We start from the raw sequence: 27,150 nt of genomic DNA, 5'->3' as shown, positions 1-27,150 counted from the left end.
AAAGAAAAAATTTAAACGGTCAAAATTTAAAAATAACACTCGTGTACTAGAATATGCTGTCCATATAGTACGTTACTGAATTATTTTTTTAAAAAGAATTTTCAGCTGGAATTTCATTCTCGAATTTTATTGTTTTTTTTTATTGTTTTGAAATTAATTTTTTTTTATTTATTTATCATACAAATAAATAATTTAGGAAAACCAAAATGGATTCTCAACCAATAATACCCGAACCATTATCGGCCAATGATAAAAAGTAATAACGATAATTACTTATATTATGGTAATCAAAAATAGATTTTAAATTCTTTTTTTTTCTCATTTCCACAGTTCATTTGCATATAAAACACTTAGTTATCGTTTACCGATAATTATAACAAAAGTAATCGATCTATTATGTCGTCAACGAAAACAGATCATATCTATTGATCTAAAATTACCACCAGAACAACAACCAGAAGCTGAAGAAGAAACTAAACAATTGATTGAAGAATTGGCCAAACTTAAATATGAACTACAGACAAATAAATCAATACGGCCAATTGTTTCATCATCATTATCGGATACACAAGCATGGAATGATTTGTTGAATGAAGAATATCGCCATAATGATAATGTTGTTTATTTCAATGTTTCATGGCTACTAAGTGAATGTTATTTCTATCGTATGATGCATGAAATTTTTATTCGTTCGAAATATTTTCAAAATTTTGATCAATTTTTCACTGTCAAAAAAGAATCATTTGAATTGTGTTTGAAACCGGCGGAAAAATTGGCCAAACATTTATTAATGCTCAACGACCAACAACAATCATCCGATTATCAAGAATCTACATTTACATTTTATACAATGCATTCATTATGGGGTAATAAATTTGATCTATCATTATCATGTGGTGAACGTAAACAAACCGGTGATTTTGATTTCAATGAATTGGAATCGAAAATTCTTGTGAATGATTTGAAAAATTTCTGGTCATTTATGCAACAATTATTTTCCGGCCAAAATTCTAACAACAACCAAAATGATAAAAAATCATATCGAATCGATATCATATTGGATAATGCTGGTTATGAATTATTTACGGATTTTTGTTGGGTAGAAGCTATGCATACGATTGGATTATTGCCAAAAGATCAGGTTATTGTACATTTTCATGTCAAATGTATGCCATGGTTTGTATCGGACACAATGACTAGTGATATAAAATGGTTATTAAAATATGTTAATGATACGGCCGGAATCAGTTTAGATCTTAAACGATTAAATGAACGTTTCAATGAAAATTTTCGCCATCGTCAATGGTTAATTGAAGAACATGATTTTTGGACATTACCACATGATTATGCACAAATGCCACGTGTAGCACCGGAATTATATCGAGATTTTTGCCATGAATCACGTTTAATTTTATTCAAAGGTGATCTTAATTATAGAAAATTAGTTGGTGATCGAAAATGGAATATTCGTACATCTTTTAAACAAGCGATTCGAGAATTTCAACCAAAATCAACGGCTATTTGTACATTACGAACAATTAAAGCCGATGTTGTTGTTGGTATTCACGATGATCCGGTGATTATTGAACGTATCAAACAATTTCCAAGTGATTGGATGGAAATTGGTGAATATGCTGTAATAAATTTTTTAAAAATTGATTAAATTGCGTTTCAAATTATCTTTATTATTGATTTGATTGATGTTGTTGTTGTTGTTTCAATCGTATCATTTGATTGACAACATCGTCATAGATTGCACGACAATTTACTTGTACTTTTAATTTACAACAAAGTAAAAATAGTCCGGAAAGTTTTCGATGTAATGAATAAATTTCTTCTGGCGGTGGTTTCAATCGATGTTTCAACAGAATTGGTAATTGATTATTGATTCGTTTGATCACAGATTGACGGCTAAAATCAAAACGATCAGAAATTCGTAACGCCTCGCCAATGATTAGAACAGAATCGGCATGTGCATTTTTAAACATTTCCGTTTCATAACCAGTTAGGAATCCAATCTCCAATGATTTATCCAATATAGTTTGACGATCATTTTCAATTGCCGCTTCAATTATTTCACGATATTTCATGACAAATTGTTCGGAAAATGGACGACAATTTCCGAAATCAATCAATGATAATGTATCGGTTGTATAATCGTAGAAAAAATTCGACCAATTTGGATCGGTTTGCATGTAATTAAAGACGAATAGTTCACGAAAAAATAAACGTAAAATACGTTCCATAACGGAATTTTTTACGGCCGGATCAGATGTTTCATTAAAATCATCCAATTTATCAATAGGAATACCGGAAATTAATTCAGTTGTCAATACTTTCCTGGTCGATAATGATTCATATACACGTGGTACACGAAGATTTTCTTCCAGATAACTGTGTTCACGAATCAAATTACCATATCGTATCTGGCATTGTGCTTCACGACAATAATCTACTTCCCATGCAAGTTCAACTTTTGCATAATTCATTATATGATCAATGAATAAACCTTCGGGAAAAATATTTGCATATTTAATGATTGTCAATACATTTTTAATATCACTTTCAATGCTTTCGGCAACACCAGGATATTGTACTTTAACGGCAACTAATGATCCATCATCATCATCAAGTTGTGCTTGATGTACTTGACCAATACTAGCAGCTGCAAATGGTTTCATATCGAATTTTGAAAATAATGATTGCCAATTATCGCCAAGTTCATGGCGTACCATGGCTTCCAATTGTGATTTTGGCATATAATCAGCCGATTGTCTTACACGTTCAAATATAGATTGTAATTCTGGTCCAAGTAATTCATTATCTTGTATACTAAGCATTTGACCCAATTTTAATGCTGCACCACGAACCTGACATAATGTATCGACAATTTTTTGTGCATTATTTTTCGTTAGAAAAAGATTTGTAGCAAAAACAGAATTTTCCGTTTTACCATTATTATTATTATTATCAACAGCGCCAACAACAATTCTTTTGGCCAATTCTTCGGCTGCACTGAATCCCATTGAAACGGCTAGACCACCGAATGATAATACACGTGACAAACGATTTGCCGGTACTTTACGTTCACGTGATTTTTCCGATAATTTCAATGCAGCAGCTTCGTTTAGACTTTTTTTCTGTGCCATATAATCTGGACGAAATGTACTACCACCACCAGTGGTGGTTGGTTCAGATATGGATCGACGAAAATTGTTTTGTTTAGCAAGAGGTTCAATTGGATTCATTGTTGGTGTAATCATCGGTCTTGTTTTGAGTTTTTGTTCTTTTGCCGTCATTACTGATGATTGTGATTGTGGTATGAGAGTAGTCAAGTCGAGAGTTGGAGTCATTTTTATGGTTGGATCAACTTTAACCGAATGTTTAGCCACATAATTAGCATATTGTCGTAATCCTTCGGCCACAATCGTTACATCATCAATTACGGAATTCGGATCAATCTAAAAATTCATGGAATGAATTTGAATCGGATGAAAAAAAATAGAATGAAAGAATAGGAAACACTTACTTTCAGTTTACGAAATTCCGATGATGATGATGATGATGATTGTTGGAATTTTTTCAATTTTGAAACATTAATTTTTGATTGTTCATTCAATGATTGTCGAATACGATTCATAAGATGTGGATTACCACGTAGACCGGTTGCAACATTAATGGCATCATCTAATGTGGTAAGAAAATGTAAAAAAATACGATAATTACTGGACATGATTTTATTGAAAAAATTTTCTGGTGATAAATATCCACAATTATATTCACACACAAATGATATGCCGATCAGCTGATTTGATATTCGCGAATCCATCAAACACACACACACACACATGCACAACAAAAGCAATAAAAATTTCTTTTGACTGTCAAATCATGGCCGATGATATTCTTCTTGATTTTCTTCACATGGAATTTGTTTCATTATTCGATGAAATGAATGGTGAAGAAAAGGTTTGGTTTGATTTTTATTTTTGTTCAAATTGATTGAATTGATTTTCGTTAATTTTCTCTTTATTTTAAGCCAAATGATTTAAGCCGACAAGAATCTATTGGCTACCAAGTTGGATTTCGATTTATAAAAAAGTTTGTTTGTTTTGAAATCTCTTCATTTTTGTTGAAAAAAATTTTCCCATTTTATTTTATTCATTTAGATATACACGTGAATGGAATCGTTTCAAGGATGAATTGGAAATAATTAAATTTATTTGTAAAGAATTTTGGTCAGCAATTTTTGGCAAACAAGCTGATACATTACGTACAAATCATCAGGGCATCTATGTATTGATTGATAATCAATTTCGTTTTCTCAAACGTATGACTGATTCACAACAATATATGGATCAAATTGGAAAGGTTAGTATTCATCCAGAATTAGTTTCATTTCATTTGATTTTTTTTTTTCAACCACCATCGTAATCTATGTAGTATCTAGCATTCAGTTGTGGCCTAATTCGTGGTGCATTATTCAATCTTGGTATACCATCGGTTGTAACCACTGATGTATCACAACCACCAAGTGTAAAATTTCAGATAAAAATTCATACATAAAAATCCATTTGTAACTCTCTCCAGCCCCCCTTCACCACCAAAAAAAACGTTTGATTTCACAATCTCCATTTATAAATACTTTATATTGTCATGGTTTTTTTTTATCATCCAAATATCTCGTTGTTACACAGTGAATGAATCATAAATGATAAAAATAGATACACATTGTAATTGTAGTTGTGGTGATTGTTTTTGATATATTTAAAACCATTAAGATGTATCCGGCAATGTTTGATTGATTGATTGGCGGTTAATCCATGATTTTAATTAGTATCCTATCGATATATGAATTGGATTGCAATAAAAAATGAAAATGAAAATTTACAAAGAAAAATTTTGTCATTTTTTTGTGTTTGTTTTGTTACTAAAACAAAAACCTTTTAAATGCGCACAAAACATTCTACCCTATTTTCATTTGGTTTGCATTACATTTTCAATGTAATAATAATGAATAGATAGGCCGTTCATATATAAAGTATATTACATTATAATTAAGTTTTTTTTTTGAATTTATTAAACAAACAAATAAAAACACAATAATAATAAAAAACCGTGAATGATGGGTATGCTAATCAAGTGGTGATGATGATGATGATGATAATGATGATGGTGGTGGATAAAGCTTGTGAACAACAATAACAACAACAACAACAACAACAAAAATCATTTATCATCATAGCGTTAAATTGTCGTTGACGACTTTTTCATCATCATCATCAAAACCATTTCCCTAAAGTGAGCAATTTCTTTCTTTCTTTTTTTTATCCATTCACATCCATTCATCATTAAGTGCAACAAAAACACAGAAACAGCTCAAAAAAATTATTATTTCTCATATATTCCGTTCCGGATTGCAACAACAACAACAACAACAAATTTATATTTTGCCATGACTAAATGTCAATTTACAAATTTGATTTCGACCAAATAACCACCACCACCACCATTATCATAATCATCAAAATATAGCAACAAATAATTTTTATCAACAAAAAACAAAAGAAACAGAAAAAAAAAAGAAATATTGCACTGATTGGAATACAACAACAACCAATCTCTTATCAACAATCGTGATGATCATGATGATGATGATATAGTGAAATCTAATTCACATTCTATAGAATCCATAGAATATTTCGTGATCCATTCATTCATTCATTTTGTGTGTTTTTGGTCACACCGTTGACGCCCTTGAATTATATATTGTTGTATATCAAGCTCCATAACATATATATCCTGTCTAATGCGTTAGTGTTTTTTTTATTGTTTCGACGATGACAAAAAAAAAATAATATGATTGCAATTCTTCATTAATCGAACGCTGTGAAGCAAAAAAAAAAAAAATTCTTCTCTACGTCATTTAATTTTGTGATCGAATTTTCTTCAATTCAGCGCTTTCGTCTTATTTTTTTTTTTTTTTGAACCAAAAGATTATTAATCATAAATTGCTGCCTACAATAATTGATTCGATTCTTGTGTTGTGTGTGTGTGTGTTTTCAAGGTCGATTGACGCCCAATATTCTAAACTCGAAATTTTCTTGTTTTTTTTTTTTGTTGTTGTTGTGGATTATTATTTTGTTGCAAAATATTGTGATCATTGTGTGTGTGTTTGTAGAAAATTTTTGAGAATTTATTGATGTAAATGATTTAACAACAACAACAACAACGATGGAATTCATACAAGATCTATATCGAAAAGTATTTGGTGATTTTTTCATACAATTCGATACTGAATATGATCTAAATTATACATGTAATGTATTTCTATCGAAAAATATGACATTGATTGAAATTGATCGTGGCTGGGAAGGTATACCTGAATCATTGGTCATACAATTGATACTTTGTCTGGTATGTATTTTCTCATATATTGCCCACTTGTCAATGTAAATTTTTGATGTAATTTTTTTGATTTTTTTTTGCCACAGTTTTTAATATTACCATTTGTGATATTTCGTTATTTGGCACGTTATCATTCATATGAAGTTAAAAATAATAATCGTACCAAGTGAGTAGTATGGGTTTTTTTTTCTCCTGATTGAAACTAAAATTTTTTTGTCGTTTGTTTTAGCTGGGTACAATTTATCTATGGAAATCGTGATATTAAAAAGAAAACAATTGTACATGCAAATAAAAATTTTCAATCAATTGAAAGTTATTTTAAACAACAAAATATATCACCAAATATATTACCATTTCATTTAAGTTTATGTAAAAATCAACGTTGTAATAATAAATCAAATAATCAACAACAACAACAACAACTACGTCATAAACGTACATATTCCACAACATATGGATCATCATCATCAACCATTGTAAATAATAATAATAAAATTCCATCAACATCATCATCACCATCGATAACAACAATTTTAGCACAAAATTCTCAAATTGATAATCATTCATCATCATCATCATCAACATCGACATCGACAACATCAACGGTAACAACAACAACAACAATAATCGATGATGATAGAAAACATCGAAAAACCAATAGTAATGGTGATGGTGCTAATATATTTGCATCGAATGCTACCGCTGATCTAAGTGGTTCAAAATCAAATCTAGTACCAACAACAGAATCAACATTTCCAGTGGAAAGAAATTCTGTGGTCATACAAAATGCCATTATTAATCTAACTAATAATCCTGTTAATTATATTCAACGTATATTTACACATTTATTGAATATAACGGATGACGATATATTGGCCAATAAAGGCCATGATGCCTATCAATATCTATTATTTCAACGTTATATTATCATATTTTTATTCATTTTATCATTTGTTACAATTGTCATAATACTTCCTATTAATGTACAAGGAAATAATGGTAATTATGATTACAATGTATGGGTTTTTACTCGCTTGAATAACCGATTAATCGAATTTTTGTGTTTATTTGTTTTCTGTTTTCATCATCATCATCATCATCATCAATGATATATGAAAGAGGGAAAAGCATTTGCTCGTACATCGATCAGTAATGTACCACATGATTCGAATCTATATTGGGCACATGCAATTTGTTCAACATTTATCATCATTGTTGTATGTATTTGTTGTTGTTGTTGTTATTGTTGTTGTTGTTTTTTGATGATAATTTTGTTTTGTTTTTAAATTCATTTATAGGGTGTTTTTCTTATGAATCGTTTTTCCAGTGAATTAAAAACCGATGATGATCTTATGTTTTGTAAAACATTATTGATTCGACATATTCCAATACTTGATAATCTTGTGGAAAAATTACAAAATTATTTTGTTGAAAAATTTCCCGATGTACAAATTAGTGGTATACAATTGATTGCCGATGTACGACAATTGGATTATCTTGAACAATCATATACAAACGCTGTGAATGCATTGAAATATTGTGAAGAAATTAATAATGAATTACAACAACAACAACAACAGCAGCAGCAGCAGCAAGAAAATTCGAATATTGTTCAACAACAACAAGATAATATTGTCGTTGTTGTTGATAATAGCAATAATGATAATCGTTTTATGATTCACCCCATCAATTGTAATCGACTTTTTGGATGCTGTCTTTGTTGTTGCTGTAGAAATAATGATGTTGATGCAGCAGAATTTTATCATAATGAAAAACAAGATCTAGAATTGGAAATTTACAATGAATTGCAAAATATTCCAACACAATCAGTACGATCAGCATTCATTACGTTTCATACAGAATTAATGGCAATGAAGTTAGTAATAATTTTAATGAATGATAATAATAATCATCATCATCATTTTTAATTAATTCTATATTCAAATTCTATTCTATCCATATTTAGTGTGTATAAATACATAAAAAACAAACAAAAACATTCCTGCGCCAATTGTCTATTGTGTGGTATTTGTTTTAATTTTCAAAATGAATTTGATCTAGCCAAATGTATGGTTAGCCATGCACCATTTCCCGATGATGTTAATTGGCGTGATATTGCATTTGATATGAATTTATTATGGTTAAGAAAAATGATCATATCATTCATATTGTTTATCATATTCTTTTTTCTATCTACACCGGCTTTTCTATTGAAAATTTTCGATCTAATTGCAACAAAAGAATTGATTAAAAAAGGAATACTTAAACCGGTAAAATTTATCTTATTAATTTATTCAATGTCAAATTCATTTTTTTTCTGTAATTCTGTAGAATTCAATTATTACGGATTTTATGAGTCCATTTCTATTGATGTTGTTGGCCGTCATTTTGCCATCGATTGTTACCTATGCTTGTCAAATGATTCCATATAAAACAATTTCGGATCTAAATCATGCCGTCATGTCAAAAGTATATGCTTTTCTAGTCATGATGATTATTGTATTGCCATCGACCGGATTTCTCAGGTAATGAGGATTTTTATTTATTTTTATTTTTTGGCTATTCATGCCATTTTGTTTGTGATGATGATCTAATTTCTAATTTTGACATTGTAATAATTTATTTACATATTCAATTAATTTAGTATAAATGCAATGTTGGGCGCTGTACTTGCATCGAATACTGATCAACATAAATTTCGTTGGCATTGTTTATTTCCTGTGGATAATGGTGCATTTTTTGTTATCTATACATTACAAGCAGCAATACTTGGTAATGTGGCAGAAATTTTACGAATACCTGAATTATTATTATATTTGGTTTATACATTATTTTTACGTTCACCTGCTGAATATCAAAAAGCACGTAAATGGGTTACATTTGATTTTCCATTCGGTGTTAGTTATCCAAGATTTTTACTTATATTCACAATGACTGTTATATATAGTTTTGCATGTCCATTAATTGCACCATGTGGTAAGTTTGATTTTAAATGTTTTTATTGGTATTGATTTTTGCCTATTGATTGATTTAGGATTGTTGTATATGATTGGAAAACATATTGTCGATCGTTATAATATCTATCATGTTTATCAACCGACAAAAATTAATCGCCGTATACATTCAAGTGCCATAATGTATGTACTGATTGGCCTCATATTGATGCAATTTCAATTATTCACCGTAATGATTATTAAAACACAATACTCACGTATTACATTATTTGTATTGATAATATTGATCATCACATTATTGGCATTCACTTTTTTCGGCTTTCATCATTGGTTTCGTAATCTGATTACATCACGTGTAAGTTTGCAAAATGAATGAATGAAAATTCATTTATCACATGATTTTTTTTGTCTTTGTTTAGATTAACAATCGTAATTTTAAACATAAAAGAGATTTTTGTGTTTGTTCCTATACACCGCCAGTATTATATCATTTATTGGATGATGGATTATTTCAGCAACAACAACAACAACGACAACAACAACAACAAAGACAATAACAACAGCAACAATCATCATAACCACCACCAACCCCATCATTACAATGATAACGATGACTAGTCTATTTACTAATCCTTAATTTTTATCATTACCACTTTTACATGTGATAGATGAGAACTTTTTGAAAATTTGAAACAAAATCGACTGTGACAAAAAAAAATTCCATAAATCTTCTATATATACAAGTCTATGTCGCTTACGTTTGTCGGTAACTACAACTTTTACACTCGCCAAGTGCTTGCACTGTGTATTAACTTGGCATTTGATGCGGGGAAGATCAGCCTGTTCCGGGCTTGTAATAAATCAAATTGGAAAAGAAAAAAAAATACACAATTCATTCGAACTGAAAATTCTCATTCTCATATAAATAATATATTATTTCGTGCATAATAATCAAAAAAAAAACCGTTTGTGTATGGCCCCGATGTGTTTTATTTATTTCTCTAATTGTGTGTTGCAAGATCAATTTCGAAATTCGAATTCATCATATTTTTTCCAATTGATGTATGTGTTAATTCGAATATATATATAGTGTAGAATTTTATTATTCGAAAGTTCGAATTTTAAATTTTAAATGTTGTGATTTTTTGTTTTGTTTTGTTGAAATAAAACTATTCGATCGATATTCGACTATTACACGTCAGAATTAAATGATTTTTTGTTTTGTGTAAGGTTTTAAAATTATATAAACTCAAAAAATTTGTTGCTGTCATTTGACATTAAAATGAATCCTACACAACAACATTGTCCAGATTTCATTAAATCGTCTAAAGAAGAAGAACGAGAATCAGTCAATCAAACAATGCCGGCATGTTCGCTAACACGTGGTGTGGTCGTTGAAACTCAAAAGAGCTTGAATTTTTCGAGCAACAACAGTGGTGCTATGCCAAATGAAGAAAAGAAAATCAATGCTTCAACAACAAATACACCGGTTTCTGCAGTTGTGCCAAAATTGGAGCATCAATTGCCAAAGACATTAATAGAATTTTCAAGACAGTTTCCTGATTTGTATAAGATGCCGAACGCCCGAAATCAATTGGATAATAATGATGATGATGATGATGATGATGATGATGATTATGATTATGATTATGATTATGGTTATGATTATGGTTATGAAGATGCTTGTAGTCATGATTATGAAGGTGGTACTGATTCTGATTGATAATTTTGAATATATATCATTTGTTGAATTATATGAATGATCACAATAAACTAACGTATTCATGAATAATTTTTGATTGCAATCATTTACATTTTTAAATTATTGTAGAAAAAAATAATTTCGATTTTATCTTAAGAATACGTTCATTATGATATCGTTTGATACGTTCGGCTCTTTTATGTCGATTGATTAATGGATTGTATTTAATAATGAATACTAATAATGCCAATGTATGATAAAATATGGCCAATAAAACTAATTTGACAATACAATCGTAGAAATATTCAACATTTGTTGGAATATTCAACATATACATCAATGATTGTATTTCATGCGATTTACAACGATCACCACCATAAATAAGCCATAATGTTGCTTGCATTTGATAACGATAAATTGAAAAATTCGATAGAAAACGTACGATGAAATTCATTTCTTCAATTACATTGTATACATTGGATAATAATAGAAAAAAGCCTTGTGAATTAGCGATAACGATGAATAGAACAATAATCGATTTATGAAGAAACAATACGTTCATATTAATTATGGCCAGAAAACAAAATGATGATAAATATAAATTGATCACTTGCCACCAGAAAAAATTGTTTGGCGAAACTGTTGAATATATATCGGTTACATAAGCAAAAATTATGACCATCGGTAGGATTGTGGTAGCATCGAACAATAATTTCGACAAATAATACGAGCCACACGTGTACCATCCTTTAATTAGAAGGAATTAAAATAATTTAAAAATAATCCAAAATTAAAACCATACCATTTAAATGTTGAGTTGCAAAAAATTTCAATTCAAAGGAAAACAAGTTGCTCATATGCGCATTCAATATCGAAAAGAATGCTAAACTTGAAAACATGACAAAATTAATATTGCTGGCAAGACGAGAATCTTTTTTCCATTTATGATCAGTAACATTCAAACAAACGGCTAGAATATCGTCTTCTATCGATATACAACCGTCGATTTCAGCTATTTTTTCATCAAACAAATCTAGAAACATAGTGCCTAGAAAGACTTGTAGAATCACATATGTAAGCCATAATGGCCATTGATATCGGATTGAAAAATGAGACAAACGTAGAAATAAAATTGATACCGATCGCAATGAGAACCGAATTTGAGGGAATGGTACACCATCCTTTATATGAACAGTATCCTGTAACAGCGACGGTGTGATTTTATTGGTTTGATTATCAGTTTCTTCGGCTAATCGCTGTACGATGGGATTCAAGTGACCAGTGCTAGAATATCGAATGAGAGTTTCGATTGGGAATCGTTTATCTTCATCGATGGAAGATGTTTCACTGAGAAAACTTTTGATTTTGGCTGGCGGTCCTGAATAGATACCAAGGCCATCGAATGCTAGCACATAGCATAGGTCAAACATGTCCAATTGTTCGGTACTAGGTTGATGAATGCTGACCACCATAGTGATATCTGGATGACGAGCAATGAATTGTCGAAGACATCGAAGGACCAACCGTGCCGAATTGGAATCCAAACCACTGACAGGTTCATCAATGCAAATGAGATTGGGCATTCGAACGGATGTCAATTCCATTGCCAGAGCCAGTCGTTTCCTTTCTCCACCGGAACAATTTTGCACCAAAGTGTTGCCCGTGTTGGTCATGTCTAATTCATTGAGCAAATTGTCAGCCACTTGTTCATGATCAATTGTTTGTGTTTCGTGACAATTCTTTAATTTAGAAGCATAGATCAAACTTTGTTTGCTCGTCAATCCGGGTATCAAGTGTTTGGATACTTCTTGTTTGATAAAGCAAGTCCGAATCGGTACGAATCGACTGAGGTAGAATTGAGTCGAACCGGTCAGTTTGGTTTTCATTTTTCCATTGAAAACTTTCAACAGTGACGTTTTGCCCGAACCGGAGCTGCCCATGATTGCATTCAATGTTCCAAACTGAAATTGTCCACTGAGATTCCGTAATATTAACTTGTCTCCAAAATCATCTAACGGTCCAGGTGTAGAACGCACTTCATAGATGGTATCAGTCGCAAACAATGTCAATTGACGCCATCCAATTATGTAACGGCCAGTACAAAATTGTTGAAATTCATTTTTGGCCATTTGAGGTTCAATATTGTTATTATTATTACCATCAAAAATCTGGACAAACGTAGCCTTTTCATGAAAATTGATTTCAATGGCAGGAGTTAGGATTTTTGTCAATGTTTCTTGCTTTGTTGCTGATAAGATTTTTCCATTGTTCACATTGCTAAATGTCCAACGCATCACAATGATAGAAATGATTCGAACCACTATTATTACTATCATCGGATTTTTCATGTTTAAATAGATATTGTCTGTGTCGACGGAAAATTGTTTCATTATTTGTGAATATTCTGTTTGTGGATCGCAACGATCAATACCATAGTGTGCATAGAGATATCCATCGGTAATATATCGAGCACCAAGTAAATGTGATATTGTTCGATAAAATGGTTTGTCCATTAAATCAATCATTACTGTTAATCCATTAGTTGTACCCAATATAACCACCACTACTTGACATAGAATGAGAAGTAATTCAAATTGATCAATACAAATACTGGTCAATAAATAAGCGAATGATTGGCCATACAAGAATGCTACTATGCTGAATGAATATAGAGTACGCAAACGATGCCAATTCATTTGATATTCATCAATATAGAGAATGTCACTAGTCATGTAATAAATCACAATGCTTATAATAGTGAGTAATATCATTGTGATCAAGTCATTCACATGAACAGGATGGATTAATGATGAAAAACTGTACCAACCTGTAAATGAAAAAAAAATATAAATTAGATATATACTGTTTTTAATGCAACGAGTCTTACCAGTACGATATTCGTGGCGAAGAATTTTCATAAAATTCACTGTCATCAACGAATACATTGATATACCGAGTGAAATTGTAAGTACCATAATTAAAAAAAGTAACATAATAAATGTTCCGATTAATCGATCTTCTTTCAATTTATTCTGACAGGTTTGATTCAAATGTTCAATATTGAATGGCATACATCCTCGTGGTATCACCATATCTTTATTGGTGATTGATGTATAAGTAGTAAGAGTTATTATGATTAAAATCAAAATACCAATTATATGTCGAACATCTGCTATGAATGTCAAACGTAATAGACGCCAGAATTGTGTCCAAAGATCCGAACTACGAAATTTTCGTGAATAATGAGGAATGCCCTTTGGAATAAAAGCTAATGGACATTCTTCTTTTTCCAATTTACTGAATTGAGCTGTAAGTCGTTGATGGTCTTGTTGCACACTTTCTTGTGTTAATTTTCTTACTTGTTCATCATTGATGCCATTGCTAGCGATACGAAGATATTCCTGGATCGGAGAATCATCCTCATTCAATGCGATTCCAGTGATTTGATTCAGATGTGACCGTAATCGATCCGGTTGATCAGAATAAATGCAAACACCTCCTTTGGCTATGATGTACAATTGATCGAACATATCCAATATATCCGAACTGGGAGCATGAATTGACACGAGGATTGTGATGCCATTCTGTGTGGACAATCGTTGTAGACACTTCATAACCAACAACGCCGACTCACTATCCAGACCGGTAGTAGGTTCATCGATGAACAAAAACGGTGGTTTCGATTCGATTGACATCAGCTCTTGAGCGATAGCCACTCGACGTTGTTCGCCACCAGAGCAATTTTCGAAACGTGTTTGCAACACTTTTGGATTTAGCATTAATTCCTGGATCGTTGACTGGATGTGTTCATATGCTCGGCCATGATAGTGAGCAGGATTCTTGAAGCAGAATGCATAATACAAAGTCTCGAACACTGTAAACCGTCCTAGGATTATCTCATGAACGAATTGTGGCACAAAACTGACCAATGAATTCGATGACTTTGTGATTATTTCACTGTTAATATAAATTTCAGTGTCGGGTGAAATGTTCTTGGCTGGAACATTTCCAATGAGACAATTTATGAGCGAAGTTTTACCGGCACCGGATGGTCCAAGCAATGCATTCAGACTGTTCATCCGTACTGATCCATTAAGACGATTAAGGATAACTTTTCGCCGGCGTCGTGGTTGCCAACCATCGACCATACACCATTCATCAACTTCATAACGTAAATTTTTCCAACACAACGAAATTGGTTTTTTGAATTCGCAACATACATCTGTTTCATTCGACATCATTTTATCAAATAAAATGCTCAAGGATCAATTACCATCAAATATATAAAATTGAAAATGCAATCATCATCATATGAATAACAATTCTCAGAAAATGAATTGGATAAATAAATTTTTCATTGCCATTGATAATGAATGAATGAACTACAAATCTATATATATGCATTTATTTCACAAATATCTGCCTTTCTGTTGCATATAGATGATATTATCAGCAACAACAAAAAATCTATTAACCTTGTGTGTTTAATAACTTGACCAAAAAAGTGAAAAGTACATGTTTTTTCAATGATGACTTGATTTCAAGGAAATTTTTTTTTTAAACTTGATAATTTCAGCCAAAAGGGTTAACATTTTTTGTTGTTGTTGTGAAATAAAAACATTAATTTGCACAATTCACATTAAGCAGTTTGAATGATAAGAACAAAATTCAATATGGCAAATGCAAATAAATCAATCATGAATCGTTGATCTAATCGAAAAAAATTGAATATATTAAAGTGAAAATATTCATTATATAATTCAGAAATTTCCAACAGCCGTATTTCATGGCGGATATTTTCATAAACAATCGAATGCCAATATTTACCAATTTTTTTGATTATTTCATTATCATCATCAATTGGTGATTGTTTTATCATTAATTGTTTCAAATTCAATGTAAATGATGATAGCTGTTGTTGTTTTTTCGTTGATTTACATTGCTGTTGTTGTTGTTGTTGTTGTTGTTGTCGATGCATTTCAATGAATAATTTCGATAAAATTCTATCCATATCATAATCTAAATATATCCAATATGTTTCAAGTGTAAAATGTATAATTAAAACTATCAATTGAATGAATGTAAATCTATTGATATAAATATAAACAAATGAACCAATTAGATACATAAAATCTCTGAAAATATTAACAATGAAAAAATATGAAATTTTTCGATGAAAACAATCACAATGAATAGCTAATGTATGTATTGTATGTAGTGAATGTATTTCATTAGTTTTTTTCATTTTAAAATCATTATTTGTTTGTTGTAATAATTTTCTTGTACTGAATTTAAAATAAATACATATTATATGTATAAATGTTTTATCATAAATTATCATGAACATTGTATAGAATTTTATTAACAATTCAAATGGATATTCTAATTGCAATGACCAAAAACCATAGCTTGCATAACAGGTGAATACATAAATATTGAAAATTATCAATAAAATGATTGATATTAATCGAATTTGGTGATAATTTTTTGATGATGAATCATTATAAAATGATTGATGAAATAATTTTGAATCACACAAACGTATCAATGAATAACCATGAATAAAATAGAATAAATATGAAGAAAAAAATGCCATAATGAAAAAATATTCAGAACCAAAATCAATCAATGTACCAAATTGATTTTGATTCAATTGTTTTACTTTTATTTCGGCCACTTTTTGATAATCATCCAGTAATCTGAATGCATAATAATAAATGGCCATCAATATAATACATTTACATAGATGTGGCCAACGTTTCCATTTTAATTCACTGAATGTAAATCCAATGAAGCTATGAATTCAATGAATCAATGGATTAGTTTGTTTGTTTTTTTTATTTGAAAAAAAAGCAATTACCTAGAATAAGTGATAAAAAGTCGAAGTGAAAAATTTTTTATCTTCATTCTGGTTGCAATCATCAATGTGGGGAATCGGAATGAAAATCGAAATGAAATATGAGAATAATAATATATTTCAATTCAAAATAAGTTGAAATACCTGTATTATTGATTAATTCGGTAATCATTTTTTTCATAGCAATTAATTAATTAATTTATTATTATGATTATCTTGTTTTTACGTCAATGTCATCAACAGTCAGATGATGATGATGACGATGATGATGATAATGGTGAAGGCCAAGAAAACAAAATGTCAAATTATAAGTAAATATATTTGTTCACCGATCGACAAAAATAGCAATTAATAATTGATGAATAAAAAAGAAAAACATTTTTTTTTTCATCCAATCATTTAATTTTCCAATATTATCGACTAATCGGTCATTAATCTAATGATGAAAAATATCAAAAAAAAAAAAAAATTGTTCAAGATGAAAAATTCACGATTCCCATCACTAGATGGCCGAAACTGTTTCAATATGAACTGACTAATGGATAATTGTGGTGATCGATTTCAATCAAATATATCCGAACAATGACATTGCCAAAACAAGCAAAAAAAAAATTATATTCATTCGGAATTATATTCATGAAATGAAAATAAATAAAAAGAAAAAAAAATTCCAATGTTTTTGTTGTCGATTTTCGAGTTATATGAATGAATTCAATGATGAATCAAAAGAATTTCTTTTTTTTTGTGCGTGTGTTTGTATAACACAACATTGTGTGTGTGTATCATCAATGAATAACCAATTCATTTTATTTTGATTTCATCGTCGTTTTCGTTGTCGACATCGTCTTTTCTCTCATCACATGTGCACAAAAAAAAACCAGGCTTGAAACAACAACAACAACAACTACAACCAAATCAAACCAAAAGAAAAAAAATCGACATCATTATTATCAATAACATGGCAAAATTTTTTTATTTTTCTGTACAAAATCAAATGCAACAACAACACAAACAACAACAAATTTCATTTCACCATGGTGTGTGGTCCATGATCATGATGATGATCATCATCATATCACCATCATATAAATATACAGTGAATCACACACACACACACAGTCGATCGACTATGAATTGTTTTTACAAGACAAGACAAGATTCGAGTTTGTTTTTTTTTTTTTTTTTTGCTTAAATTTGTGGTATTTTCGCTGTTGGTTCGTTGGTTGATTGGTTATGGATTACGATTTATTTCCATGATGATGATGATGCTGTTATGTATGCAATATGTGATTGAATTCATCATCATCATCAGCAACAACAACAACCGAGAGAGAGAGAAAGAAAAAAGGACCACCATCAAACCAACCGCCCAACAATAATAATAAAAAAAAACAAAAAAAAAGAATTGAAAAATCCAAAAAAAAGAATTAACATTACACATATAAATCAGGCAATTTATATAGAGGAAAATTTGCAGACGAAAAAAAAAATCCATCGAAATTGAAATGAAATCATCATCATCATCATATAATAATCAAAAGCTGATCATCACCATCATCGAATGTCGATTTTTATCAAAATTGGATTCTATCATCATCATTGGATTGAATTGAATTTGAATTGAATTGAATTAAAATGATGAAAAAACGAAAAAAAAAAATTTCGTTATCATGATTTTTTTTCTGGATGAAAAAAAAGCAATGAAAAAAAAAAATTATTACCACACGACGATCATGGTCAATGTGCTGGCTTACTGACTAGCTAGCTGGCTGGTGGCTAGCCATGATCGTCGTTGGTGGCCCATCAAATGTACTCATTATCATCATCATCAACATCATCATCATCATCATGGTCATAACGTGTTGTTGTAAATTTGATGATGATGATGCTGAAGAAATTTCAATCAAATTCAAAGATTTCATTGAGTCTAGAATATTCCTATAATTAAACAGAACTCGGAATATGAAAAACAATGGAAACAAACAAACACACACAGATATTTCTATCTCTCGTTCTCGAAAAAAAAATTATGATCATAACATATTCATGTTATTTTAATTCATTTTTTTCAAATTGGTCCCTATGGCGAAACAAATGTTGTCACCACCACCATCACCATATTACCACCAACGATGAATATGACGACTGGCGACAATGATGATAAACGATAGTGGGGACCACGACGAAGATGACGATGACATTTTTTTTTTTTTTTTTTGGCATGTCGTCGTCGTCGTCGTTGATTTCAATCTCAAATTTTTGTTTCGATCGAAAGGATTGACTTTTTTTAACAAAAAAAAAAAAAAAAAAAAAAAACAATGAGCAATTTGAGCGTGTGTTTGCTCGAGAGCGAAACGTCGTAAATTAATTTCAAATGAAGAATGAAAAAAAAAACAGACCCCGAAGACAAAAAAAAATTAGAAGAGAAGCCAAGTCAATTTTTGTTGACAATTTTTTTTCGTTTGTTTCTTGAAAATTTTTCTTAAAAAAAAATCACACACACCACACAGAGAGTGAAATTGAAAGAAAACCATTTCAATTTTTGTCATATATACCCCCAAAGTGGTCAAAGGCAAATTTTGCCGCCGCAACACCACCATCATTTCTAGCAATTGTTTTTTTTCTACTCTATATGATCATATAGTTAAAAAAAAAATCACTGGACCCTATAGAATGATTGTGAATGAGGAAAAGTCAAAAGTCAAAAAAACCCAAAACAGAAAAAATTCATTCATTCAAAAAACAATTGATATTCACGAAATACGACAGGAAATACAGATAGATTAACCATTGTTTTGTTGTTGTTGTTGTAGTTGGTAATGATTTTGTCATTGATCATCAAATGTCTGTGTGTGTGTGTGGGTTCGATCAATCAACCGAATCGATCGAATCGATTAAAAATCGACCACCAAAGTATTATGAATTTTCAAAATCATATAATTTACAGTCATGCACTGGTTTTCATATATAAAAATTGAGAAATATTCCAGAAAAACATACAAAAAAAAGTTTGAGAAACATTGAAAAAAAAATAAAGTTTGTGCTTGATTTATTGAATAAATAAATCTTTTTTTTTCCAAAAAAATGCCCTTCAACAGGCATGTTGTTACCATCATCATCATCATCATCCAAAATGATAAATTATTAGTTTTTTTAGAAAAAAAAATTTCGATAAGAGATTTTTTCATCAAAAAAAGAAATATACAAGCAAAACAGCAATTTCAGGTTCCTCAAAACTATTTCATTTATCTCTCTCTTTGGATCAACAAAACCAAGATATATACCACCGACTACTACTATTACCAAAAGAGATGTTGATCATGATATGAAATGACCATATTGATAACCTATATGGTGATGATGATTACCAACGACATCATCATTTTTCATTCATTCAACACCATCATCATCATCATCATCATTGAAAATTAAATTAAATTCATCATCATTTTTTTTCTCTGGTTTCATCATTATATGATTTGAAACAAACAAAAAATTTCTCATTTTTCTTTTGCAAAAAAAAACAACCATCAAGTTCTATTGTAAAAATTTTTTCAAACCAAAAAAAAACCACCACCACCACTTTTCTAATCTCAACAACCAACAAACCAAACAAATGACCTGTTAAATGATCAATAAAATGGATAGATAAAATGTGAGATAATCAAATCAAAAAAAAAAGAAGAAAAATCTTTAGAAATCCAATCTAAATTGAATGAAAAATATGGCGGATAAGAGAAAAAAAAACTTTGATTTATATTCTATTGATAAGAGTTGAGGTTGCTGCATTTTTATGCGTATATCCGAATTGTTGGCTGGACCAAGACACACAGAGAGAGAAAGAGAAAAATAGAACAATCCAAACAAAAAAAAAATTGACATAAAATAATGAAAAATGAAATAAAATAAATAAAAAAAAAAATTCAAATAACAATAATGAAAAACACCGACTACCACCACCACCATTACCACTACACATAATCTTCTTTTCTTCAATTCAATTCGTTGGTTTTTTTTTATGGAAAAAATAAAAAATCTTTTACCCCAGACTCGTTCACCATCACAATCATCATCATCATCATCATCATCATCGGTCAAAGGTAAAATCGATTGTTGTTAGCTTTTCCGAAGGTAAAATAAAACGTAAAAAAAGCGCAACAGGTCCCGAGAAACGAAAAAAAATTTTGTTTTTATTATTACATTTCGGGTACACATACATTTAATATATAGGTAATCGGATGACACACACACACACACACTGGGGATAAAAAAATCTTTTTTTTTACCAAGAAAAAAAAATACTAAAATTCCAAATAGTGAAGAAATGCCGGCGGAATGCTTTGATCCAACCAACCATCCATCTATCTATCTATCTATCTATCCATTCAATCCAAAATGAAAAAAAAAAACAAAAATTTCCAATGAATCACTCAAACAACAAGAAAGTAAAAAAGATGTGTCACACAAAAACATACAAGTGTCATTTTAGATTTTTTTTTCTTGTTGAAATTTGATCCAACAAGTTGGAAAAAAAAATTCAAAGAGAAATTTTTCAGAAAAAAAAGTCAAATAAATTCATGAGAAACATACACACACCCGGTTGCTGAATCATCATCATGAGAATGTATTCATTCAGCCAAATAATAGCCATTTACTTTTTAAATGAATGGAATTTTTGTTTTTCTGTTTTGATAATTCAAATAATATAAGAACAACAAAAACAAAAGGAAAATCCTGTGATGATGATGATGATGATGATAGCTTGGTATTTATTTTCAAACAATAAGAACAACAGAAAAAAAAACACCATTCACCCTGAACAACAACAACAACAACAACAATCACAAAGCTCACCAAAGGAGAAATTTTTGTTTTCCAGTTTGAATTTCGTGCCATTTCAAAAATATAATCACCCTACGTATACTCATGATGATGATGATGATGGAAATTAAGTCATCAAAAAGACAACAACAACAACAACAACAGGAACCTCTAAACCCAGGTGGTAGTAATACCCTACAATTATCATCGATCATCATCATCATCATTGTCTTGATATCATTTCAGGATAGCAAAAAAAAAGGGAAAATTATACCATCATCATCATCAACAACACAGGGTTCGTATTCATCAATATATTATCATTATTGTCTAGTGGTGATTATAATCGTGTGGTAAAAATGGTGATCATGTAATCACGATTCATCATCATCATCATGATACACCAAACAAACACACACACACATATACAAAATCCGCCCAAACGAAATTTTCAAAATATTAAATGTCTTAATTTTGTAAAACTTGAATTCTTCATTTTTCAAAAAAAAAAAACATTAGGTGTGTGTGTATGTGTATGATTGACACGCGTCTTCAAGAAAATTTTCGTTTTTTCAATTCAAAAAACGAAACACTGTATGTGTAGGAATATATAATGTATTCATTCATCAGTGGAATAAATTCAGTAGATTTTTTTTTCATTACTCGGGCGCCCAAAAAAAAAATCATTTGGTCGATCATCAAGGGTGATGCGTTTTTTTTGCAGTTGTTGGCGCCCACCTATATGTGATGTAGAAATCACCTTTTTCACATGAACTAAAAAAAAACTAATCAGAATAAAAATGAAGATCAAAAGATTGATAAAATCATCTTTGCTATTTCATTTTCATCATTCATGCTGGGCCACAATTTATCATCATCATCATCAACAAAAAACCATCAGGTTTAACAACAAAGAAAGAAAGAAAAAAAAATAATACCCTGATGCAAAAGAAAAGAATGATGGATTGATGATGATGAACAATAAACAAAAATGGAAAAAAATGGTCAAAGAACTGATGTTATGTGTGTGCACTTGCTTGTTTGCTTGCCATCAAACCAAAAAAGAAAAAAAAATGAAGAAAGAAAAAGAAAGAAACTTACCTAATAAAGACATTTCATCTTTCATCTTTTTTGTTCGTTCATTGAAAGGGAACACTACGATGATGAACGTTTTTGAATGCAGAAACGTGATGATCATCAAAAGGTTGTTTTTTTGTTGTTGTTGTTGATCGTTGAGGTATCCCATCACACATTACATCATCATCACCCAGTCATTAGGAATGGATCGGAATTTCATTTGTTTATCATAATGATAATGATGATGGTGATGGTGATGATGATCAAATCCGGCTTACAAAACACAAGAGGATTTTTTTTTTTGCTTTTTAAATCGGCAAAAAAAAAAGAAAATCAAATCAAGTTGAATGATCAAGATAATGATGTACGGGTTATGATTATAATGATTCGAGGAATCGATTGATTGTTAATGATGATCATCAATTGGCAAACACACACAGACACACACACACGAGCACCCAAAATGGTTGATGGCCTCAAGCCATTAATTGTCGAATCATTCGAACGAAAAGAAAAAAAAATTCGAATCGAATTCGTATACAAACAACAACAATCGATACATCGATCGAATGTTTGTTTTGTTTCGTTCGCTAAACAAAAAGAAATTTTTCTTTTTTGTATGTCCTTTTTTTTGACGCCCGGGTGCTAAATGTAAATATTTACCGATCAAAAAAAAAAATCATTTCATTTCTTTTTTCTTTTTTGTTTGTTTGTTAGGGTTCCGAAAAGAAAATAATCAAATGAAGAAACCTTCGGACAATGATCTATTGCATCAATGCGCAGACATTGATGATGAATAACAATAGAACAACGACAATGAAATGATTCGACGAACCTACCACCTGAGACCTAAAAAAGATTGTTATATTAAACAACAACAACAACAAATGAAAAAAACATCGAGGTCGTCATCAAATTCAAGATTTCAATGTCAAAGTTCAAAATAATCATCATCAGTATTTATTCAGAGGTTTGTAACATCTCTATCATCTTGAATGATTTTTTATTTTTTTTTTGTTAGAAAATTTATTCGTAGGAGGCAATTATCGTCGTCGTCGTCGTCGTCGTCGTCTTAGTCTACATATGAATCAAATCCATAAAATGGTGATCAATCATCGTTGTATATACAAGGCATTGTACAAAATAAGCTGGCCAACCATTATTATCATCATCATCATCATCGATGGTCCTTCATCACAAGTATTTGGCCTGATTTTTTTCCACTCTCAAATTTGCATTCGAAAAAATGGAAAAAAAATCCCGGAATCTTATCAATTTCCGTTTCGATGTGGACCTTTATTATTATTCAAATAGAAAAAAAAACATAATCTTTATTCATCATCATCATCAAGGATATATATGATTATTATTCAAATTGACCAAATCAAAAACAAAACGAAATTCATTGCATAATAATGGCCATCATCATCAGTAGCATCATCATCATCATATCGATGAAGAAAAAAAAGAATCATCATTCAAATCAAAGTTGAACGATCGGTCAAACCATCAACCGTCAACCGACTATTGATCATCATCAACAAGAAATAAAATGAAAAAAAAACGAAACGAAACGAAAGAAGCCGAAACACATCAAAAGATGTTTTCCGCCAAACGAAGAAAATGACACACGAATCGTAAATGTGAATAGAAATGGAAATGTAATGAAAAAAAAATTTTTGAAAATGGAAATAAAATTGAAAATCAAATGACCAATTATGATCAGAAGAAGAAAAAAAAATGGTCATTTTCGGTTTATTACTAATTATGATGGCTCAATAGTAATAACCGACGGTGGTCGCTACAAGACATACACGAATAAAACACAGGATTCATATCCCGACATTACCAGAAATAGGAAAAAAAACAACAACTTCATCAATGATGGTGGCCCAATGATTGGAAATTTTACCCGAACGAAAAACATTCCTTGAAGAACCGAACCTCTTAATAAACGAGACAAGATGACTACGAAAAATAAACAACCATCAAACTGTCTCATTCAATCATTGTCATCATCATCATCAATTATGCGGATTCCAGAATTTCCCGGAATGTCAATGAAATTAATAGTTGTCTAATATATCGATTGACCACCATGTCGTCATTTCCGGACCCCAAGTTAGATACCGACAATACCATAGGTAGGTGGCCTATTTAAAATTCTTTTTTTTATGTTTTTGTTATGTTGGCAAAAAAAACACATAAACAACAAAATTAATCTTGATGATGATCATCTTGTCTTCAGACTCAGAAATCTTAGAAATCTATCCACTTCTATGTCGCTAAATACTATAATAAGCTTAGCCAAAAAAAAAAAAAAATGAAGAAATTTTCAATGTCTATGGTCATTGTGTGTGTGTGTGTGGTCATTTTTTTTTCTCTATTCTTTTTATCTGTTGCAAATTTCCTCTTCAAGTTTTCGAATCTTTGGTGATGACCATGATCAACATAATCACCATCATCATCATCATTTTTATATTTTCCTTAAAGATTTTTTAGTTTTTAGATTTTTCTATTTCAAGTTTTTTTAAACATGTTTTTTAATTGAAAAAAAAATGAAAAAAAGCAAAAGCATAGGTGTGTGTGTATGAGCGTGTGAATGTATGGTTGATCTACCATCATCGAAACATCTCGAATAATCGTCTTTAAATCTTGGGTTTTCAGTTTTTTTTGCGCAAAAATATAATGTTTTTATTTAGAAAATTTGTTGTTTTGGTTTCAAACCAATTCTATTTCTACACAACTACTATACATTTGTGAATAATTGGCTGAAATAATCGTCACAACAAAACAATGAAACAAAAAAAAAACTTGACGATTATTGCCCACCACCAGACTTTCTATAGCCATATTCTATGTATGCATGATGAGATAGACCGGAATCATAGCCAGTTTGTTGTTGATGGTGATGATCTTTGGCCTGTTGTCCGAATCGAATCATCGTCATCATCATCATCATCATGGTTGGCTTATACAAATAAACAAAGTATCAACGAAAAAAAAAATGTTGATGATGGCCACAACCACGACGATCACCACCACCCCCTCTCCTCTAATACCATCACCAATGCTAAGAATTTTTTTTCCTTTTTTTCGTCTTTTTTTGTCTTTGAATGAAATGAATGAATAGTGATAGAGACCTCACTCGAAGTTTTTTTCTTTCTCTTTTTTGTTCCCTCCAATTCAAATCATGCAAAACCCCTCAAACGACCACCACCACCATTGAATAAGACTGATATAGATTGATTGATTCACAATCTCATCTACCTTGATCGATTTTTGGTTGGTGGTGGTGGTGGAACAATATCGGATTTTGTTATGATGATGATGATGAAAAACCGAAATGGCCAACGAGAAATAATAAATAAATATTGGCTGAATGTCTCTATTATCTTTTTTTTCTTTCTCTCTATTTTGCCTATCTAAAAATGTATCTAATCTATTTGTAGATATTGAATACTCTCTTATCGATCGATCTAATAAAATTTTCCATTCACCGACCACCTTTTGTTACCTCACACACACATTCAGTACACAGCAGGATTTACCTATCTATAGGTTTTGACCTGTGTGTGTGTGGCTTAGCCACCATGATAATATGATGATGGCTATAAAGATTGGCTATTTTCAAAGTCAAAGTTGAAAGAACAAGTTGACTACCACCACCACTACAATTATCATCAGCAACTATAACTGAAAAAATTTCTACTACCACCACCACAACGAAAAAATTTTCCAGAAGAAAAAAAAATCATCATGATCAATTTGATGAATTGAATTTTTTTTTTGGCGCGCGCAATTTATTCTGAATTTATGAATGTTTTTTTTTTCGTTTTTTTTTGATTTTGAACCGAAAAAAAACAAAAACAAATGAAAACGAGAGAGAGAGAGAGGGCCCTTACATACTACACAACAAGGGCAATGAAATGAAATGAATGAAAAAGACATACACACACACACACAGTAACCATCATCAATAAGTTTACAATAAAGAAAGAAAGCCAAAAAAAAAATGGCCAAGATATTCTTGAAGAAATTTGTTCGCGATTCAAATTCAAAGCCTTATTTTTATTTTATTGATCAACCACCACACCACCACCACCACCACCCGAAAAAAAACTAAACCATGAACCACCACCACTAGTCATTTACGAAATTTTTTTTTCAAATCGTTGAATATATGATCATGGTGTGTGTTAGGTTAGTGTATGGTGCACCAGGCATTTTTCATTCATTCATCTATCTATCTATTCACTCACCATTATACAAATGCAGACATTCTGGTAGAAAAAAAATAAAAAAAAGAAGAAGAAAATTCTTGGTGTGTG

At 30.6% G+C, this 27,150-nt stretch overlaps 5 protein-coding genes and 1 long non-coding RNA gene across 7 annotated transcripts; 4 read left to right on the top strand and 2 right to left on the bottom strand.

Annotated features, from left to right (window-relative positions):
* The first annotated feature begins 79 nt into the window (after positions 1 to 79).
* Positions 80 to 1,679, top strand: LOC124497604 (damage-control phosphatase ARMT1). The gene is made up of 2 exons (XM_047061270.2): positions 80 to 256; positions 331 to 1,679. Exons 1-2 carry the CDS (start codon positions 207 to 209, stop codon positions 1,661 to 1,663), a joined length of 1,383 nt encoding a protein of 460 aa, XP_046917226.2. The 5' UTR covers positions 80 to 206; the 3' UTR covers positions 1,664 to 1,679.
* Coq8 (ubiquinone biosynthesis protein COQ8, mitochondrial) lies at positions 1,665 to 23,386 on the bottom strand. 2 transcript variants are annotated; one of them, XM_047061268.2, is made up of 3 exons: positions 22,844 to 23,386; positions 3,530 to 3,687; positions 1,665 to 3,461 (listed from the first exon to the last, which is right to left on the bottom strand). In XM_047061268.2, exons 1-3 carry the CDS (start codon positions 22,986 to 22,988, stop codon positions 1,686 to 1,688), a joined length of 2,079 nt encoding a protein of 692 aa, XP_046917224.2. In that variant the 5' UTR covers positions 22,989 to 23,386; the 3' UTR covers positions 1,665 to 1,685. The 2 variants fall into 2 exon arrangements, with proteins under 2 accessions (XP_046917224.2, XP_075590235.1); XM_075734120.1 differs by lacking the exon at positions 22,844 to 23,386 and having other exon boundaries at positions 3,530 to 3,850.
* Positions 3,821 to 4,731, top strand: Trs33 (trafficking protein particle complex subunit Trs33). Its single transcript, XM_047061274.2, has 4 exons — positions 3,821 to 3,969; positions 4,040 to 4,101; positions 4,170 to 4,371; positions 4,444 to 4,731. The coding sequence occupies exons 1-4, from the start codon at positions 3,892 to 3,894 to the stop codon at positions 4,564 to 4,566; spliced, it is 465 nt and encodes a 154-aa protein (XP_046917230.1). The 5' UTR covers positions 3,821 to 3,891; the 3' UTR covers positions 4,567 to 4,731.
* On the top strand, positions 5,131 to 10,556 carry LOC124497610 (mechanosensitive cation channel TMEM63B). The gene is made up of 10 exons (XM_075734119.1): positions 5,131 to 6,417; positions 6,495 to 6,574; positions 6,638 to 7,407; positions 7,528 to 7,625; positions 7,707 to 8,284; positions 8,375 to 8,678; positions 8,740 to 8,933; positions 9,053 to 9,384; positions 9,443 to 9,717; positions 9,782 to 10,556. The coding sequence occupies exons 1-10, from the start codon at positions 6,235 to 6,237 to the stop codon at positions 9,917 to 9,919; spliced, it is 2,952 nt and encodes a 983-aa protein (XP_075590234.1). The 5' UTR covers positions 5,131 to 6,234; the 3' UTR covers positions 9,920 to 10,556.
* LOC124497602 (uncharacterized) lies at positions 10,329 to 15,432 on the bottom strand. Its single transcript, XM_047061267.2, has 3 exons — positions 13,952 to 15,432; positions 11,867 to 13,891; positions 10,329 to 11,811 (listed from the first exon to the last, which is right to left on the bottom strand). Exons 1-3 carry the CDS (start codon positions 15,303 to 15,305, stop codon positions 11,180 to 11,182), a joined length of 4,011 nt encoding a protein of 1,336 aa, XP_046917223.2. The 5' UTR covers positions 15,306 to 15,432; the 3' UTR covers positions 10,329 to 11,179.
* Positions 23,387 to 23,420: 34 nt separating the features above from the next.
* Positions 23,421 to 24,118, top strand: LOC142597780 (uncharacterized). The gene is made up of 3 exons (XR_012832399.1): positions 23,421 to 23,470; positions 23,537 to 23,789; positions 23,841 to 24,118. It is a non-coding gene; the product is annotated as an uncharacterized LOC142597780 (long non-coding RNA).
* Positions 24,119 to 27,150: the final 3,032 nt, after the last annotated feature.

The sequence above is a fragment of the Dermatophagoides farinae genome, chromosome 9 (assembly GCF_024713945.1).
Source record: "Dermatophagoides farinae isolate YC_2012a chromosome 9, ASM2471394v1, whole genome shotgun sequence".
NCBI lineage: Eukaryota > Metazoa > Arthropoda > Arachnida > Sarcoptiformes > Pyroglyphidae > Dermatophagoides > Dermatophagoides farinae.
Note: the sequence above shows the minus strand (reverse complement) of the source record. Positions and strands in the feature narration are given on the sequence as shown.

What these genes read in the sequence shown, in the direction of transcription:
- LOC124497604 (XM_047061270.2), top strand. Translation starts at nt 207, where the DNA reads ATGGATTCTCAACCAATAATACCCGAACCATTATCGGCCAATGATAAA. An exon ending in TTATCGGCCAATGATAAAAA is followed by an intron (nt 257 to 330) that starts GTAATAACGATA and finishes TCATTTCCACAG; the next exon opens with TTCATTTGCATATAAAACAC.
- Trs33 (XM_047061274.2), top strand. Translation starts at nt 3,892, where the DNA reads ATGGCCGATGATATTCTTCTTGATTTTCTTCACATGGAATTTGTTTCA. An exon ending in AAATGAATGGTGAAGAAAAG is followed by an intron (nt 3,970 to 4,039) that starts GTTTGGTTTGAT and finishes CTTTATTTTAAG; the next exon opens with CCAAATGATTTAAGCCGACA. An exon ending in GGATTTCGATTTATAAAAAA is followed by an intron (nt 4,102 to 4,169) that starts GTTTGTTTGTTT and finishes TTATTCATTTAG; the next exon opens with ATATACACGTGAATGGAATC.
- LOC124497610 (XM_075734119.1), top strand. Translation starts at nt 6,235, where the DNA reads ATGGAATTCATACAAGATCTATATCGAAAAGTATTTGGTGATTTTTTC. An exon ending in ACAGAATTAATGGCAATGAA is followed by an intron (nt 8,285 to 8,374) that starts GTTAGTAATAAT and finishes ATCCATATTTAG; the next exon opens with TGTGTATAAATACATAAAAA. An exon ending in AAAAAGGAATACTTAAACCG is followed by an intron (nt 8,679 to 8,739) that starts GTAAAATTTATC and finishes GTAATTCTGTAG; the next exon opens with AATTCAATTATTACGGATTT.
- LOC124497602 (XM_047061267.2), bottom strand. Translation starts at nt 15,305, where the DNA reads ATGATGTCGAATGAAACAGATGTATGTTGCGAATTCAAAAAACCAATT. An exon ending in TCGCCACGAATATCGTACTG is followed by an intron (nt 13,892 to 13,951) that starts GTAAGACTCGTT and finishes TTTCATTTACAG; the next exon opens with GTTGGTACAGTTTTTCATCA. An exon ending in TGCAACTCAACATTTAAATG is followed by an intron (nt 11,812 to 11,866) that starts GTATGGTTTTAA and finishes TTCTAATTAAAG; the next exon opens with GATGGTACACGTGTGGCTCG.
- Coq8 (XM_075734120.1), bottom strand. Translation starts at nt 3,850, where the DNA reads ATGTGTGTGTGTGTGTGTTTGATGGATTCGCGAATATCAAATCAGCTG. An exon ending in CGGAATTTCGTAAACTGAAA is followed by an intron (nt 3,462 to 3,529) that starts GTAAGTGTTTCC and finishes ATGAATTTTTAG; the next exon opens with ATTGATCCGAATTCCGTAAT.